Source organism: Ammodytes marinus, assembly GCF_949987685.1.
Source record: "Ammodytes marinus genome assembly, chromosome: 4".
In the NCBI taxonomy this organism is placed as follows: Eukaryota; Metazoa; Chordata; class Actinopteri; order Uranoscopiformes; family Ammodytidae; genus Ammodytes; species Ammodytes marinus.
Window position 1 is genome coordinate 11310223 of NC_137233.1, and position 16412 is coordinate 11326634.

The window sequence follows — 16412 nt, forward strand, 5'->3', positions numbered from 1 at the left end:
TCTTAAATTAATCTGACACTGCCACTGTATGTGCTACTATTTTATTTCATTTCATAATTTGGATAATTCATTTTAATATCTAACTGTATATCTTATGGCTGGAATGAACATATCATTTTCATTATTGATTCATCTGCAAAATAGTTTTTCAATAATCTAATTATTTAGAACATAACATAACAAATTTGTTTTATGTCCATCATAATTGCATAGAACCCAAGACAATGTCTTTAAAATGCTTGCCTCCAGCAAAATCTAAAGAATTTACAAAGATTTAAAATCAGAAAATGGTCACATTTGATAAATTGGAATCAACAAATGTTTGGCTTTTTTCTTGATTAGTTACAAAGGAATAATCAATTATCAAACGTGCTGTCAATCGACCAAGTGATTCATTAATGAGACGTTTTGTTTAATACAAAAACCCAATACATAAGTCCCCAACTGATTATTTGTATAGTTGAGTTGTAACTACACCTGTCGACTATTTGAGGAAAAATAAATCTCAATCAAGTGTGAAACCTTTTCATCAATATTTTGGAAGTATTCATAATTAAAGTGCTTAGATGGAAACATTGAAACGTTGTTTCACTTTTGCAAAAAAATTTAATCAGTCATCCTTCAACATGAATTCTTTAACCAGTTTTGTGTGAAATTAGACAGGACGACATAAATAATTTAGAATAAATGTATGTTATGTGATGCAAGAAATGAAATGTTTCCGATCGCACACTAGCATAAACTATTTGAAGGTTAATAGCCCATTCCTTGTCGACAACTACATAGTTTCTATGAGCAGCCATTTAAATTAACAACATGGATTAAGGCCTTAACAAAGGAGTCCAATAGCTTTGAGGCAGATTGGCAGATTTGCAGCAAAAAGGTAGCGGTCAAAGGGTTATAGATTATAATAATGGCATAAAATGAACAGGAAAAGACAATTAAATTGTCAAAAAGCAATTATTTAAATGACGATTAATCATCAACTATAGGTCCATCATCATGAGAGGCCTAGCTTTAACAGCAATTGTTCGGGCTGGCCAAAGTACAAAATAAAAACTTCATTGTTGTCTGATTTATGTTCTCTGCATTTCAATGACCCACCATTCAGTGGGGTTTTAATGTGTGGAACTGGCTTCAGTCCAGAGCGTAAGCTTGTATCCACACCTAAAGGATGGATTCACATTAGACAGCAGTTAGTCATAGAGGGAATGTCCATACACCTACGGGGTCGGGACTGGTACGGTACATACTGCCTCCAGGAAATGCCCTATGCTCACACTTTAAAGTCGGATACTGACTAAAAACTCCTGTCTTTATATGTCACCAAACTAACTGCCATCCATCCAAATTGAGGCATCGCAGCCTTTAATAGTGATACAAACTTGAAGTTTGACAAAGTGAAGCTCACTTTAAGCAATGCTTGCGTTTACTGAATGAAATCATGTCTCTCCATCTGGGTTTACCGTGGTTTCTGCTATTAGGACCATTCAGTACAAACCCATAGACAGTATATGCCACTCGACTCAACTGCTGCTGATACCAACTCTCATACAAACCTGCTGCCCTTTAGAACTCCCTAACAAGTAGCACTGCTGCCTGTATGCCAAAACATACTGAAGAGACAGCTTATGGGCTCGTCGGATTTCGTTAATGAGCCAGAGTCTCTATAGATTCAGTGCTTGTTCGCCTGTTAGCAAAGTTGATTATGCTTACTATGCAGACAACCAATGCATACCTGGAATTTATTTAATGATAAAAAAATTAAAAAATAACTATTTCAATCTGAATCACACTGGTCAAAAATAAATATTTCAAAACCCTCAAACCCATGCTATACATGATATAAGCAGAATAATCAGTTTAAAAATAGATTGCATCGCTGTGTCTCCTGCTGCGCCCCCACATCATATACAGCAGAGAGATGAGAAGCCTATGACACAGACCCCATGCTCTGTCCTGCCTCTCCTTTCCACATTAATCAATATCAGTTTTACATGTCCTTCATTCACAGATAAAAGACATGTCTCTTTTTCCCCCCCAGTCACTCATGCCCTTCTTATCCTTTGATCACACTGAGGAGTCTAACCCTCTCAGGACACAGATAATTCTGCAGTGTACCCCATGTGGTTCTCTCACATCTACCTCAGAGACTCAGCGGCACTCTCCACCAGTGGAGAAGCCCCAGGAGTGTCACAGTTTAACCTCAAACAAATATTGTGAGACATTCTCTCCTCGTGACGCAGAGCTGATTGTGAAGTTTAACACTAAATTGTCTGTAATGCAATGGCAAGCCACTGACGGGTACCTTTACCAAATTCACTTTAGTGAGAGTCTTTACCATGTCTCTGTACCAAGGGATACATTTTGTAAAGTACATAAGGATCATTTACTATCACTTTAAATTTGACTGGTTTTGTACATGTCTTACAGTACAGTGAGAACTATGTCAACTGTTTGCTTGATTTCTTAAAATGTAGGTAATGAATGTCTTAAAATCTTTGCATTCAACATCATGGCTTCATTTCTCCTTTTTGGAGTTTCAGTTTTGGTAGATAGGTCTCCTTCTTAAGAGAAACCTGTTTGGGACAGTACAACCAGACAACACTATTAGTTCCAGCAGACACAAAGATTTACCAATAGTACATACAATAAAAATTAAAGTGCCAAATTAAAAAAAATACTTAATAATGTATACTAAAAACAAGATTAAGTTTTAACATGTTTCCCGTGCCCTTAAAATAGGGTTAAAATCCTGTGGTGGGATCAAGCTGGACAGCTTCCAGATCCTGCTGCAGCGTGTTCCAGGTTGAAGGGGGAGAAAAAGAGAAAATCTTTTTCACCAAAGTCTGTAAAAACTGATGGAATATTAAAGGTTATAAATGCCTGGGAGCGTAGGCTATGACTGCAGTGCTTGTGTGACATGTAAATGGATACATATGTTGGCAGCAATTCAAGGATAGATTTAAAGATGAAGTTATTCCAAGACTATGTATGGAAAATGATGACCAATTAATGTGGTATTCTCATGGGATTTGTTAAAATTAAGAAGTAAGTAAGAACAATAGAGAATATAACCACCCTGATTCCTAAAACCGGAAGTGGGAGGTTTATTGTCAAATGTCACTGTAAATCATGAAATACTACTAAATACTGTTGTTGTTGTTGTTTTGTTCACTTCACTGTTGTCTTCTCATACAGTAGATACTTATATTATGCCTCAATGGATAATTTCAGAAAATCCCTTTGAGATTCAAAACCAAAAAGATCAAGAAGAATACATAACAATACCTGGAGCTCCCTAGGTGGTTGCTCGTGTTTTCCCGAGCACTCCCGTTGGCAGGTAATAAAGGGTCACTCCTATCAATCTTGAGAACTACTCATCTTTCAGAATGATCTTTTACCCTGCACATAACCCTTTGTTTTCTCCCTTGTGCTCGATGTTGGGACGTACTGCCTGTGAAGACAATGCCAGCTGTTGATTTTACAGCCCGCCTCTTGAGTAAAAGCTGCAGTTTCGCTCTCCAGTGCATAGTCTGCACTATCTTAGTTGTTTATAGTTTTGCCAAGACCTTCCTTGGTTAAATCATTATTCTATAAATGAATAAGCAACACATTTCTACAGATTTTTGAGTCACTACACTGGTACCCTTCACTCATATCATTGGACCTCATTACAGACTTCAAACATACTTGACTTTAACTTTCACATTTCTATATAAATAGATGTTCCCATACCCATTAAGGACCATGTTTGTCTGGCGCTCACACATCATCTGATCAGCCTTTGCACAGTATGGGGGAGCATTGTAATAGTTTCTTCATGTTGAATGCTATTTAATTAAGTGATGCAATACATTTTCCTTGATTGAAAAATTAGTGGTCTATTACAACAAGAGTCAAATGATGGTCACTCGGTCATGCTGCACAGCCATTACTGAGGCATGCATCATTGGGAGACAATGTACACTAAAGGCCAGGACACACCAGCCCGATAATCGCCGTCGTCAAAAAAAAAGACGAATCTGTTTGGTGTGTGCCGTGACGTCGGCCGACGTAGAGGTCGTCGGGCTTGTTTTGAGCCTGTCGGCCGCCGATTGAACTTGTTCAATCGGCGGCCGACCGTCTTTCATTTGGAGCAATTTGATTGGTGGAGGGCTAGCGAATCAGTGAAGCCCGGAAGTGAGGCGGGTAGCACAAACAGCTAACAACAGCTAGCCATCGTTTTAATGTGTTTGTTCGTTTCGTTTTGAGAGTACTCACATGCATCAACCCTTGTTGACTGCTCGACACCATGCTCGACACTCTCTGCTAAAAATTGTGCTCTTATGGTCCATAAATATAAATACGTATTTCTATCTATGTTTATGCTCTAGAGAGATGTCCAATCATTTCCGGCTTTCGTATTTTTTCGGGCCACAATACAGATTAGCGCCGCCTGCTGTTGTGGAGACATTACGTCCCGCGAGCGTACGGAAAATAAACAGTCGTCTCGGTGTGTTCTTTGGCCGCGACGGGAAGACTGGAGCTTCCTGAAACGGCCGACTCCATTTTTTGCGTAGTCGGCCTTAACACACACCTGGCTCCAGGGCAGTGTGGTGTGGTGGCTAACTGATTAGCATTGTCACCGCAAAATAAGAAGGTCATTACTCCTGGAATATGTGTGGTTTCTGCCTAGAGACACATTATTCAGTCGGACTTGAGTCTCAAAATTTCCCTTAGTATGAATTTGAGCCGGAGTGATTTTCATACTCTGTGTTCTGTGATGTTGTACTGATCCATTTGAGTCTCCCAGCTTCTTCTTCCTGTGTACGTCGGCCCCACAATCCATCTCCAACTACTTAATGTAACTTTCTTTTTTACTAAATATTTCTGTGTAGCACATGACTCAGCTACATTCATTTTGCTGCACTAATAGGCATTAGTTACTCACTGTGCTAGACTGTGCTGTGCCTTCACCTGATTAAACACACACTTATACTCAAGCACAATAAATTGTATTTTTGAGAGCTTCCATTCAGTGTGCTGGCGCCCTTTTGTATTCTAATATTTTTTTGTACACACCTTATATCATGTTGCGATGATGATACTGTACACTATGAAGTATTTAAACTGGAAAGTTATAGTTTTCATTCTGCAATATTCAAAATAAAAATCCCCCATATTAACCCTCATGTTAAATATTACCCTTATTTTTAAACATTGCACTTAAAAATATTACTTTTTGGGAGCGTCTATTCTGTGCTGGTACCCTTTTTTAGTATAACTTTCAGGTTTTACCCTAGATTAAACTTTGGATACTCTTTACAGACACAAGAGGATGAGGGCATTTTTTGGGCAACTTTTTGCATTATATTCTTGCTAACTGGGTGACACATACTGTAAACTTTGTACTGAAACACTGTCAATAATCTCAATCTCATCAAAAGCATATGTTAGCAAATGTGTTATTAGGTATTTTTATTATATAACCATTTCCACTGAATTTCCCTTCGTTTCTTTTTTAACCTATTTCTAAATATAGACATTGTATATTATGCCACTCATATAATAACCAAATACCCCTCACCCTGATACTCCAATGGTTGCCCTTATTATGTTCAATATCCTATTGACTATTATTAGTGCAGCAAACAGTAATTTACAGTATTTCAGTAAATTCTAGTAGAATGAAAAGTTATCTTAGGGAACAGATGACACTTGTTAAACCTTAATCCCTAAATATATGTTTTATTGCTTAATTATTGTGTAAATCTTCATAAAATGTGCAGTGTTTTTCCGCCTCAAGTCAGAATGTTCCATCCACAGCTGTGTAACGTATGGCACCGAGCCTGAAGCTTTAACCATTCAGCCTGGCTAAGCCATTCACTTGTTATAGCCATGTGAGTAAACACACAAGACTCAGCAGAAACATAGTGCAGCACTGAAATTAACTGTGATTTTCAATATTGAATGTATAGCTGTTCCACTTTTCAAAGGTGAGCAATGCTGCCAAAACACTTTCCCCATGAGCCAAATGTGTCACCATCTGAAGAATGTTTTCAAGTGTGTTAAACGTTTGAATAATATATTATCCTGTTATCCAGCAGGATAATATCTTACTTGTGCACTTTTTGAGCCCGGACCCTTTCTTCACGGCGTGACGGCTGAGTTTGCAGTTGAAATTGTTCTCCCAGAATTCAGCGAACCAGATATTCCTTCTATTGTTCTCCAGCGTTCGGCTGATGAAGTACTTATCAAAACCTAGACAGACAAATGGGTTCATTGTCATTGACACAGTCAGTGTCAGTTTAAATAGCAGTGTAGAAGCAATGTGTGAGCCGGAGCTCTGATGTGTTCAACAATATAATTGATTGAATATTGCAGAGATCTACTTTACTTTGCTTTATTGAACTTTAGTCCATAGAGCTTTGATGATCAAGTGAGTAATGGTTGAGCATTACAAATGTGCTTTTATTCCACTGCACACAGATAGAGCACTGCATCACATGAGAGAATATGTCACTGAAATTGTTTTATTATACATGGAGAGCAAATCCATGCACAATGCTCCTCCCTGTACCTCTGATGGGCTGTCGCTTGGGCAGGATAGTGACTGCTCCCTCTGCCATCTCCTCCTGCTGCACAACCGGAGAGATCTTTGAGCCCCAGCTGTCCGAACCCACCCAGATGAAATGACCTGTCTGGTTGGCCTTTTTAGCTGCATGGAGTAGCCGCCTGCAAAGGTGTGGAAACAGATGTTGCCAAGGATAAGGTCAGCATCCAGACCAGCTTTGATTTTGTTTTGCGATTCATTACACAGTAGTCTGGCAGAGCCGTACTGTGACGGTTGTGTTCTAACATGTGTCAGTCCTGTTTGCTGCGGTCGTGCTTTTCTAATCTTCAACAGCAGTGCTAGCTATTACCCTGCCTTACCTGATGTCATCTTCATTGGCAAATATGATGACGACTCTTGCGTTGGGGTTTTCTCTGAGTCGCCGGATGACCTTGTCAAACTCTCCCTGCTTGGCCTCCCGGGGAATCTTGACCGACTGGGATATGCACACACCACCTAAACACACACACACACGTTTATATTTGTTAATATGACAACTTGAAACTGTTGTAGAACAATACGTTCACCCGAAAAGGAACAAAGAGTACATGTAACATCAGAAATGGTATTATTTGTTGAGTGAACTGAAAAAAAAAAAACGATCATGGGTGAAGTAATGAAATTGAGGGTGTTGTGGCTACTTCATCAGTTTATAAGGAAATGCTAAGAAAACTTTAACTAAGATGGGGAAAATGCTTTATTTCCCTGAAGAGCCATTGACCAGCAGAAGGATAATTGGCTTCTGAAAGAAACACCCTGGCAGTCTTAGAGATTTTTTTTTTTAATAAGATAAGACTTTTTCATCATCTACAGTATGGGGATTTCCCATTAGATTAGTCAGCAGTCGTCATGCTCTTATGAACAGGGCCATATGCATTTCTGTACGTTTCTATATGGATGTGGTAGACACCTCCATTTCGAAAGATACTCATTAACAGTGTGTGACATTACTTTTCCTATGATTCCTGATGTTATCTTAACGAAATTTGTTATGGATATAGTAAATTGGTTTAACTGCAGGGCTGAAAATCCACTTTTAATACACTAAACAAACAAAGACTGAAAAAACACCACAACAATAAAGGGGTGTTTGATTTGTTTTGTGCCATGACAATGTTTGCATTGATTCGTCAACATTATTACCGAGATATGTGCCTGAGTGTGGCATGTTTGTCTGAGGGAAGTATCCTGGAGTATCCATCAACAGTGGGGACACACCTAAGACATTTCTTTGTACACACTGTACACTGTCATTCCAAATCATAATTTACCTTTCAGAGCTGTAAATGGAAAGCAGTTTAGAATCAGGGAGGTCTAACATTGTAAAAAACTTTTTGCCAAAGTAAGTCTGTTTTGACTTACAGCATCCCACGAAAGATTGAGTGTACTGACAACTGCCTGACAAGTTGTTCTCAAAAAAGCAATCAGAGGAAACAAACAGCAGGGGTGACGCACCGAAAATGATTGAACCATTAAAATCTTAAGTTAATTAGGATACTCTTCCTGCTCCATCAGCAAAGTCATGTATTTATGCACCACCTGCAAACTCAACAACCTGATGCATGAGGAGCACACAGAAAATGAATAATAATAATAATAATAATAATAATAATAATAATAATAATAATAATAATAATAATAATAATAATAATAATAATAATAATAATAATAATAATAATAATAATAATAATAATAACAGCAAAAGGGCTTCTACTTTTTATTTTGGGACTTGGTAATGTGTGTGTGTGTGTGTGTGTGTGTGTGTGTGTGTGTGTGTGTGTGTGTGTGCGCATGTGCGTGCCTGCATGCATGCGTGCGTTTAAGGGTGGGTGGGTGTGCGTGCGTGTTTGTCTGTGTGTGTGAGAGAAAAATAATTGGGCAAAACTGTGGTGATCTCTAGAATCCTGTCCGTCTGTGGGTGTACACTCTGTCCAGCTCAATGATGGGGGCGAATCCTGAATAAACAGTCTAATAAAAGTGCTGATGTCCGACGGGGCAACCCAGTAGCTCTACTAGTACAGTGTTTATACCACAAGACCCAGTCCTTGTCGCAGAAGCCAACGCTCAATTCAAACCCTAAATCATGTGATTCCCCTCTCTTCCCTGTTTCCTTTCTAGCTCAATGTCCTATCTAACACAGCAAAATAGCTGAACAAAATTTTATAAAATAAAGTTTTGAGGTCTGAGACAAAGTCCCCTTGTCGGATGAAACCGTCTCGTTCGTGCACACTTGTCACAGAACTTGTCGTTAAGTTTGAGAAGGTCAGGCAGAATTTCTGACCCAGACCCCAGACATGCAGAGGTTTTACATTTTTGTCAGCTAAAAGAGTCTGCAACAATCCTGCATTGAGAGCACGTTTTGAAAAAGGTGAGCTGCAATAGTCTGGCCCGACTAATCGGTGGCATGGGGTATCCGTCCTTCCAATTACATTTTCAGTAAAAAAGAAAGCTGTGATAGCAATTTGTCAAGAGCAGTAGGCCTACTTTTTTTTCAAACATCAGAAAATGTTTTCACAAGTTAAAGAGTTGTCATTTATGTAAGTCAACTTACTGGTCCCCATATTATATTTTCTGTCGTTATTTTTCGTTGATGTAGCTATAAGATAGCTAAGTATGTAGCAAAACAGTCTCGCTTGCAAAGCTCTGCTTGGTCAATCTTACTTGAGGAAATAGGTGAAACAAAGTTAGAGGGATTTGTAGATGGTTTATCAATCAACATGAAATGTATGTCATAGTAGATTGGTGGAATCTACTGCAGCTCTACTATACTAGGTCTCATGTTCTGATAAAAATTACATACTGCTCTCTAAAAAAAAACATGGGTTTAAAAACAAAGTGTGTTTTCTTTCCTTTCCTACACCTTTGCGACATATTTCTGAGCGGAAAGTGCATCCTGTGTTTGGTCCTAGAAGGGATGTGTAGCATGCCTAAAGTCACACTTTAACTGTCTGGATGCTTCACATCATCTTTTAAGTTCATGGTAGAATGCTGCAGGGGGGTTGTGCCTTGAATGCAGCTGTGTGAGAATGTCCTCACTTCAGCCATTTGTGTGTGATGACCTCCTTGTCCAGTTCACTCGAACAGGCTTTATTATCTGCCATTTTCTGTGGTGTTTACTTATATTAATGGGTTACTATTAGGGGTGGGAATCTCTTGGCACCTCACGATTCGATTCGATTCCGATTCAGAGGTCAACGATTCGATTCAAAATCGATTTTCAATGCATCTCAATGCAATTTTTTTTTATGTACATACCCATGTGTGAATTTCAAAAATATATTTATATGCACATCTGAGTTTGCTCCTCGGAGTTTGCTAATCACTTCCTACTTTTGTGATGATCATTAAAAACAATCAACAGATGAATTACCTTCTCTAATATTGTATTAAGAGAAAGAGCTTTTCTTGTCACAAATATGACTTTCTATGAACAGTGCAATAATCAATGCAGCTTGCATTTCAACACAATATGGAAGTATGTAAAAACTAAACCGATTCAGTTTTATTTTATTTCTAATCTCGTAAATCATGTTTCTATAGGATTTCTATTCTATTATCTATTATTTTCTATGTCATTTCAACACATTGTACAAAAAGTATGGCTTGGAATTCAGCTCTCATACAAAAACGTAAACAGAGATAAAGCCGGTGCAGGTCACATGGGTTTGCTGCTCTCAGCCCTTTTGAAGCCACTTTGGAAACAACTCGCACATGTGTGGTGTGCATGCGCAATGGCGCAGGAAGAATTAGTATTTACAAAAAAAAAAAAAATTATAAAAAAAAAAATGTAAAAAAAATAAAAAAAAATCGATTATTAACTTTTCTGAATCGATTCAGAATCGTTCGAGAGAGAATCGATATTAATCGGAAAATTGATTTTTTTTCCCACCCCTAGTTACTATAAGTAAAAAGCATGCATCCCCACACTATTACTTTGCAGTCTATCTCGTTCCAAAGTGGAGGACTATCCTGGGGTTATCTTAACACTGTATTCACCATAATGTATGGAGACTAACGCCCAGGCTTCTTTATTGCTTTATTTACTGCACCATGTAAACAAATTAGAGCAGCAACACAGCAAACTGCCGACACCCATCCAGTTTAACAACTGTCTAACCCAAGGTGTGCATCCAGCTCATTGGAAGGAAGCTAAAATCATTCCACTTATAAAAGATAAGAATTGTGCTTTTAATGGCCCCAATAGTCGACCTATAAGTATTTTACCAGAATTGAGCAAATTAATTGAAAAAATTGTCTTTAAACAAATTCAGGATTATTTCACCAGTAATAAATTAACATCTGACTCACAACATGCATATAGAGAAGGATATTCCACCTGCACTGCACTTGCAGAAATGACTGACGACTGGATGACTAATATTGATAGTAGGAAATTAGTGGGGTCAGTTATGCTTAATTTTAGTGCAGCATTCGATCTAATTGACCATGTGCTGCTAATTGGAAAAGTTAAGAGCTATGGCTTTTCGTCTACAGCAATAGCCTGAGTAGAGGACTATCTTACAGGACGAAAACATTTTTTTAAAGGCAGTTTTTCTGACTCAAAGGTCATACAATGTGGTGTGCCACAAGGTAGTTGCCTTGGTCCATTACTGTTCTCCATATTTACTAATGATTTGCCTCTGTGCACAAAGAATGTCAATATTGTAATGTATGCTGATGACACCACTGTTTTCTGTGCTGACACTGTGTAATGAGCTTACAGCTAACTTGAATGTTTCATTAAATGATGTGTTTAACTGGGTCAATGAGAACAAACTGGCCCTCAACACTGAAAAGACAAAATCTATTGTGTTTGGCTCAAGATATATGCTGGCAAAAAAACCTCAGTTAAATTTAGTTATAGGTAGTACACCAATTCAACAAGTTAACACGATAAAACTCTTAGGTCTTACCATTGTTGATTCACTGTCCTGGTCAGTTCACATTGACAACATTGTAGCAAAAATGGGTCGAGGGATTGGCATGACAAGAAAATGTTCATTGTATCTTACACCATCTATAATCAAGCACATTTATACTTAATAGGATCTCCGAGTTCAATACACCTTCATATTCCAACCGGTGAAGTAGGCCTTTAAACAAGTAAGCAGGTAAAATCCTTCCCAATGTCTGTTTTGATGGTATTTATCATGTTTTATCCAAGCCCCAACCTCAGCGATTTTTACCGGCATCCAATAAGGATAAGGACAACTGTAGTAACCAGAAAGTGCCACTGGGGGTGGCGCCAAGACGAGCAGTTTTTCTTTGACTCACTTGTTAGATAGGCCGTTTTCAAAGTCTTATTAAACCTATTTACAGCCTGGGCCACAAAACCATTTTAGTCTGTATGTTTAGGTCATATCTCCATGACAACACTGAGGGGGGTGAATTTTTTTGGCCCACGCTAGTTTTTATTCTTTTGGAGGTTAAAATGTATTGGCGCGATCTCTTGAGTGACGTGACGTCGATTCCCCTTTTCAGCAAGAGGAGTGAGGCGGAGTAAAAATCTCACAAGATGGCGACGCGCACAAACCAGGATGTTTGGATGCCGTGTGAATAACTGAGGTCAGCCCGGATGCTACATCCATATTATTTACTATCTATGGTTTTATCGCACTTACGGATCTGAGATTATGCTAGATGGCTCGCTGCTTGAAGACAGTGAATTAATGTGGTGACGTGGTGACGTGGGGACGAGCGAGGGGACTGCTAACTGCAGTAACTGACAGGAAGTTAGCTAAAAGTACCATTTCGCTTACTGAACCTTTAAGTCAGGACTTGTAAAAACTACACCTAGTTAGCACTTATTCACAATTAATGATAATTTCTGAATAAATGAGGACGAATGTCAATGTCAGCAGATGCAGGTCAGAACTGAATTGACTATATGCACATTGTATATGAACAATGGTAACAAACACTTATATGTCTTTCATTGAGGAAGTGAATTTGGAGAAAATATTTGCTTCTGTACATTTGTTGCTTAATATTTGATTGGTGCTATTGTGAGAGGTTCTGTAAGTAGGGGGGAGGGACCTGCAAAAGCACAGAAAACCTCTTATGAGAGAGAAATGCTAAGCCTGAAGAAATGATACACAGCTGCTCGGGAGTATATTTTCGCACCATAATTGAGGTGCCACAAGCATAATATTAAAAAAGTAAAAGTAACAAACACTAGTACACTTGAAACAATATTCACATTATTCACTATGTTTAAAGTTCTCAGAAGCTGTACTGTGGTTTGAAAAATCAAACACACAGAAAAGCAGCAAATGTTTTCTCAGAGTTCACTTTAGAAGCAGAACATATCACTAAAAGTCACAAAAGTTCATGGAAGAGTTTTAGTACTGAACTGACAGAAGAGGAAAAACGCATCCTAAGAAACCCAGTTTGATGCTAGAGAGTCACATTGCTTGCATGTTTTTACTTGTTCTACTGCATTTACAATACAAAGAAGACGAACATTGTAGGTCTGCTATTGGCTTGCTTTGTATAGGAGACAATTTTTCTGGATATGTGCGAATATATAAAATACCGCTTCTTACAAATGTGCACTGTCTAACTGCTACCTATGTGGGTCTGACGTCCCAAGAGAAAAGAAAAAGAAGGAAAAAAGTACAACGATGCCATTTGTTATTAAAAAATATATTTCCATGGCATATTTTCCAATGCAAGCTCTCAGCGTGGTTTGTTGTATACTTTAATCTGTTGTGCTGTGTCCATGCTCAGTTCATGCTCCACTAATCCAAAGAAATCCAATGGAATTAGAACTGAAATAAATAAAAATCCACGGTTTACTCTAATTGTACATATTTTCCCACTCAAGCTAATAATTAACATGTGAAACAACACCATCTTGACTCGGGGTTGGTCATGCAAAGTTAATTATCCAACACTCCAAGCTTGTAACACTGTTAAATCAGTTGAGAGCAAATATACCAGTCGAACACAAGTCATGCACACAATTAAATGATTACTTTTATTTTAGTCAATGATGTGTGACCATAACCAACAATAACATTTGGATATATACAATTTAGAAAGCACAGAGAAAAAAATAATACAATGATACTTCGAGACTACATTTTCAGGAGTAAAAAGCTTTGAAAAATGTTCTAAAATGAGGTAGGTTTACCAATTAAGTGTGTAATGTGCAGTGTTGGGAACGTTACTTTAAAAAAGTAATTAGTTATAGTTACTCACTACTTGTTCCAAAAAGTAACTGAGTTAGTAACTGAATTACTTTATAATAGAAGTAACTCGTTACCAGGGAAAGTAACTATTTGCGTTAGCCTACTGTAAAAAAAAAAGTTGCTATATGTCCAAAAAATTTGATCTTTCTGAGCAGTTTTCACAAGTCAGTTGAAATGAGTAGAACAGACAGGTAGGCCTACTTGTAGGCTACATGACCTTCAATATGTAGCCTATTGCACATCAACAGACAGCAAGAGGTTTATCCTGCACTTCAAGTATTTTTTTATCCTGCACTTCCAGTAGCCTAGTATTTTGTTCTCAACAAAAGTAGTAGAGGAAACTGCTGAATGTACCGTGCTGATCTGCTATCACTGGATTCACTTCAGGGGTGTCGCTAAAACACCACTTAAGGCCAAAAACGTCAGACTGTGAAGCATGAGACGATGAGAGGAGGAGTAAGGATTTATCCTATGTTTATTTCCTTCTTTAACATGCACAGCAGCATACAGATCCCAGGAAAAGAACAATAGCAATATTCGGCTCGTGATGACACGCTAAACAGCTGTTGCAACCGGCGAATCGCGGCCGTTTAGTAACGTGCATAAATTATAATTTATAGAGATCGGGCAACTCCATGCACTTACTCACAGGGCGATGCAAAAGAACTCAGGGAGAGCACGTTTCAACCGTGGATTGATAGGTGGTTACTGCGGCAACGTGCAAGCTCACACATCAGAGAGAGAAAGAAAAAGAAACTTCAGTAAACAGCACTCCGCGGCTGACTGAGGTGACGGCGCTAACTGACAGTTATAATGTCATCCACACTGAATAAAACACAACTTAAAACACTATAAGAAATAACAATCGCTTATCTCGTTTTTAACCCACCCGGTCTCCTCACTAGCAGTTTGTGTAGTATGGAGCCAGGGGTGCGCTCGGATTACACAGTTTATTCAATCAATTCACAGTAACGCACCGCATTTAACGTTCAGTAACGATAACGGCGTTATAACGACGGAAAAAGTAATTAGTTAGATTACCCCGTTACTGAAAATATAACGGCGTTACCTAACGCCGTTATTTTAAACGGCGTTATTCCCAACACTGGTAATGTGTATACTCAAACACTTGTAATATTCATAAGAATATCACAGTCTTTATTTGGCTTTCCCACATATATATTTGCATGACATTGTCTGGAGTGTTCACTCCTGTTTTTGTTATTTTTTGTTTTTTGACAGGTGATCTCCAAAGTATTACATAGCCTACTAACTACAAGTGATTAGTTTTTGGTGGGAATATGGATCCAGGCACAGACCATAACAACATTATCTGCTGTTTTTTGCAGAGCAATTCTGAATTTTAGTGAATGGCAGACGTGGTGAGACTCAGAAATAAAATATTCCCTGAAATGTATAATTTTCAGAAGTAGGGAGGACAACTGTCCCCAGGCCCTTTGACATCTCAGTGTGAGAACTGCTGAGGGCTGAAAGCATAGCCGATGCTTTTCAGTTTTGTGTTTTGTCTCTCATTTAGGCCCTGTTCTCACGGCAACACGAAACGGTGCAAACGCGGAAAAATTCCCGCGGTTGCACTATATCATGTACATGAAAACAGCAAACGCAGGCATGAAACCGCAAGTTTTTGAGATCACGTCCCAGGGAGGATTTTTTGGAAAACACAACGGTTTTGGTTTCGTGTGAACACCGAAACTATTTCCTCTGGTAACGCTGACGTCACAGCTCCACTTCACGTATGCATAGTCTATAACATTTGCTGTCAATACCCACACGCGAGTTATAAAGTTAGAAGACAACATAACGTGCAGGGCTTAAATAGGCCTATAACACTCGCCAATTTAGTATGTAGTCTATTAGTAAGTTATTGATACCATGCACCCGCCACTTTGTCTGGGGAAAGATTTGTGCTCTGCCGCTTTTTCTAGCAAAATAAACTTGTGTACACGGCTCTCTCTACATTAAAAAACACTATCCATAGTTCAGCGCGCAGCGGTTAAGTTACTGTTCAACAAAAGGAGCATTAAGGCTACGGCTTCACAGTAAAAGCATTTCACTGGCTAAACATTAACAGTATTTCACCGGACAAACGTGAGTTGACTTTTATTTTGAAGTACACCTAACAGGAAAAGCCCCTTCACTATCAGCATGTCTTCTGTTTTCACATGTTCAATGCGGTGAAATAAGAGGACAGAAAGCTTGTCATTTACAATACTTGTAACCCCAAGCTTACACCAACCGCTTTATGAACGTTAGTGGCATCAATGTTCGGTTTCAGTAAGGTTTTATGCATCAAATTGTACCGGAAAAGCTATCTACTACTACCTTGTACCGCCAACTGCTGGCCTGGCATGCTTACTACATCGATTTTGTCCCGTTTCCTCTGAAAACATGTGCACAGGTGAAGATGTCAGATAAATTGTGTCTGAACGGGGTTTTTAAAAAAAACAAAAACGGGAAAACTGTCACGTTTTCACCGTGAGAACAGAGCCTTAATGGCTTCTTGTCATTCTGTTTTTATTTTTTATTTTTTACCGACACACTCTCCTTACATGCCGGTATAAATAGCTTCGATTTTCTAAATGATTTCACAAATTAGTGTGAGT

At 38.5% G+C, this 16412-nt stretch overlaps 1 protein-coding gene across 1 annotated transcript in view; it reads right to left on the minus strand.

Annotated features, from left to right (window-relative positions):
• The window catches only part of LOC307249294 (metabotropic glutamate receptor 4-like), a gene marked incomplete at both ends in the record, with an annotated part of 121238 nt that overhangs the window by 24299 nt on the left and 80527 nt on the right, over nucleotides 1-16412 (minus strand). The window contains 3 exons of the mRNA XM_080025942.1: nucleotides 6103-6243; nucleotides 6563-6717; nucleotides 6916-7051. Coding sequence (XP_079882068.1) covers nucleotides 6103-6243; nucleotides 6563-6717; nucleotides 6916-7051 — 432 coding nt within the window. The remainder of the gene's footprint in view (nucleotides 1-6102; nucleotides 6244-6562; nucleotides 6718-6915; nucleotides 7052-16412) is intronic.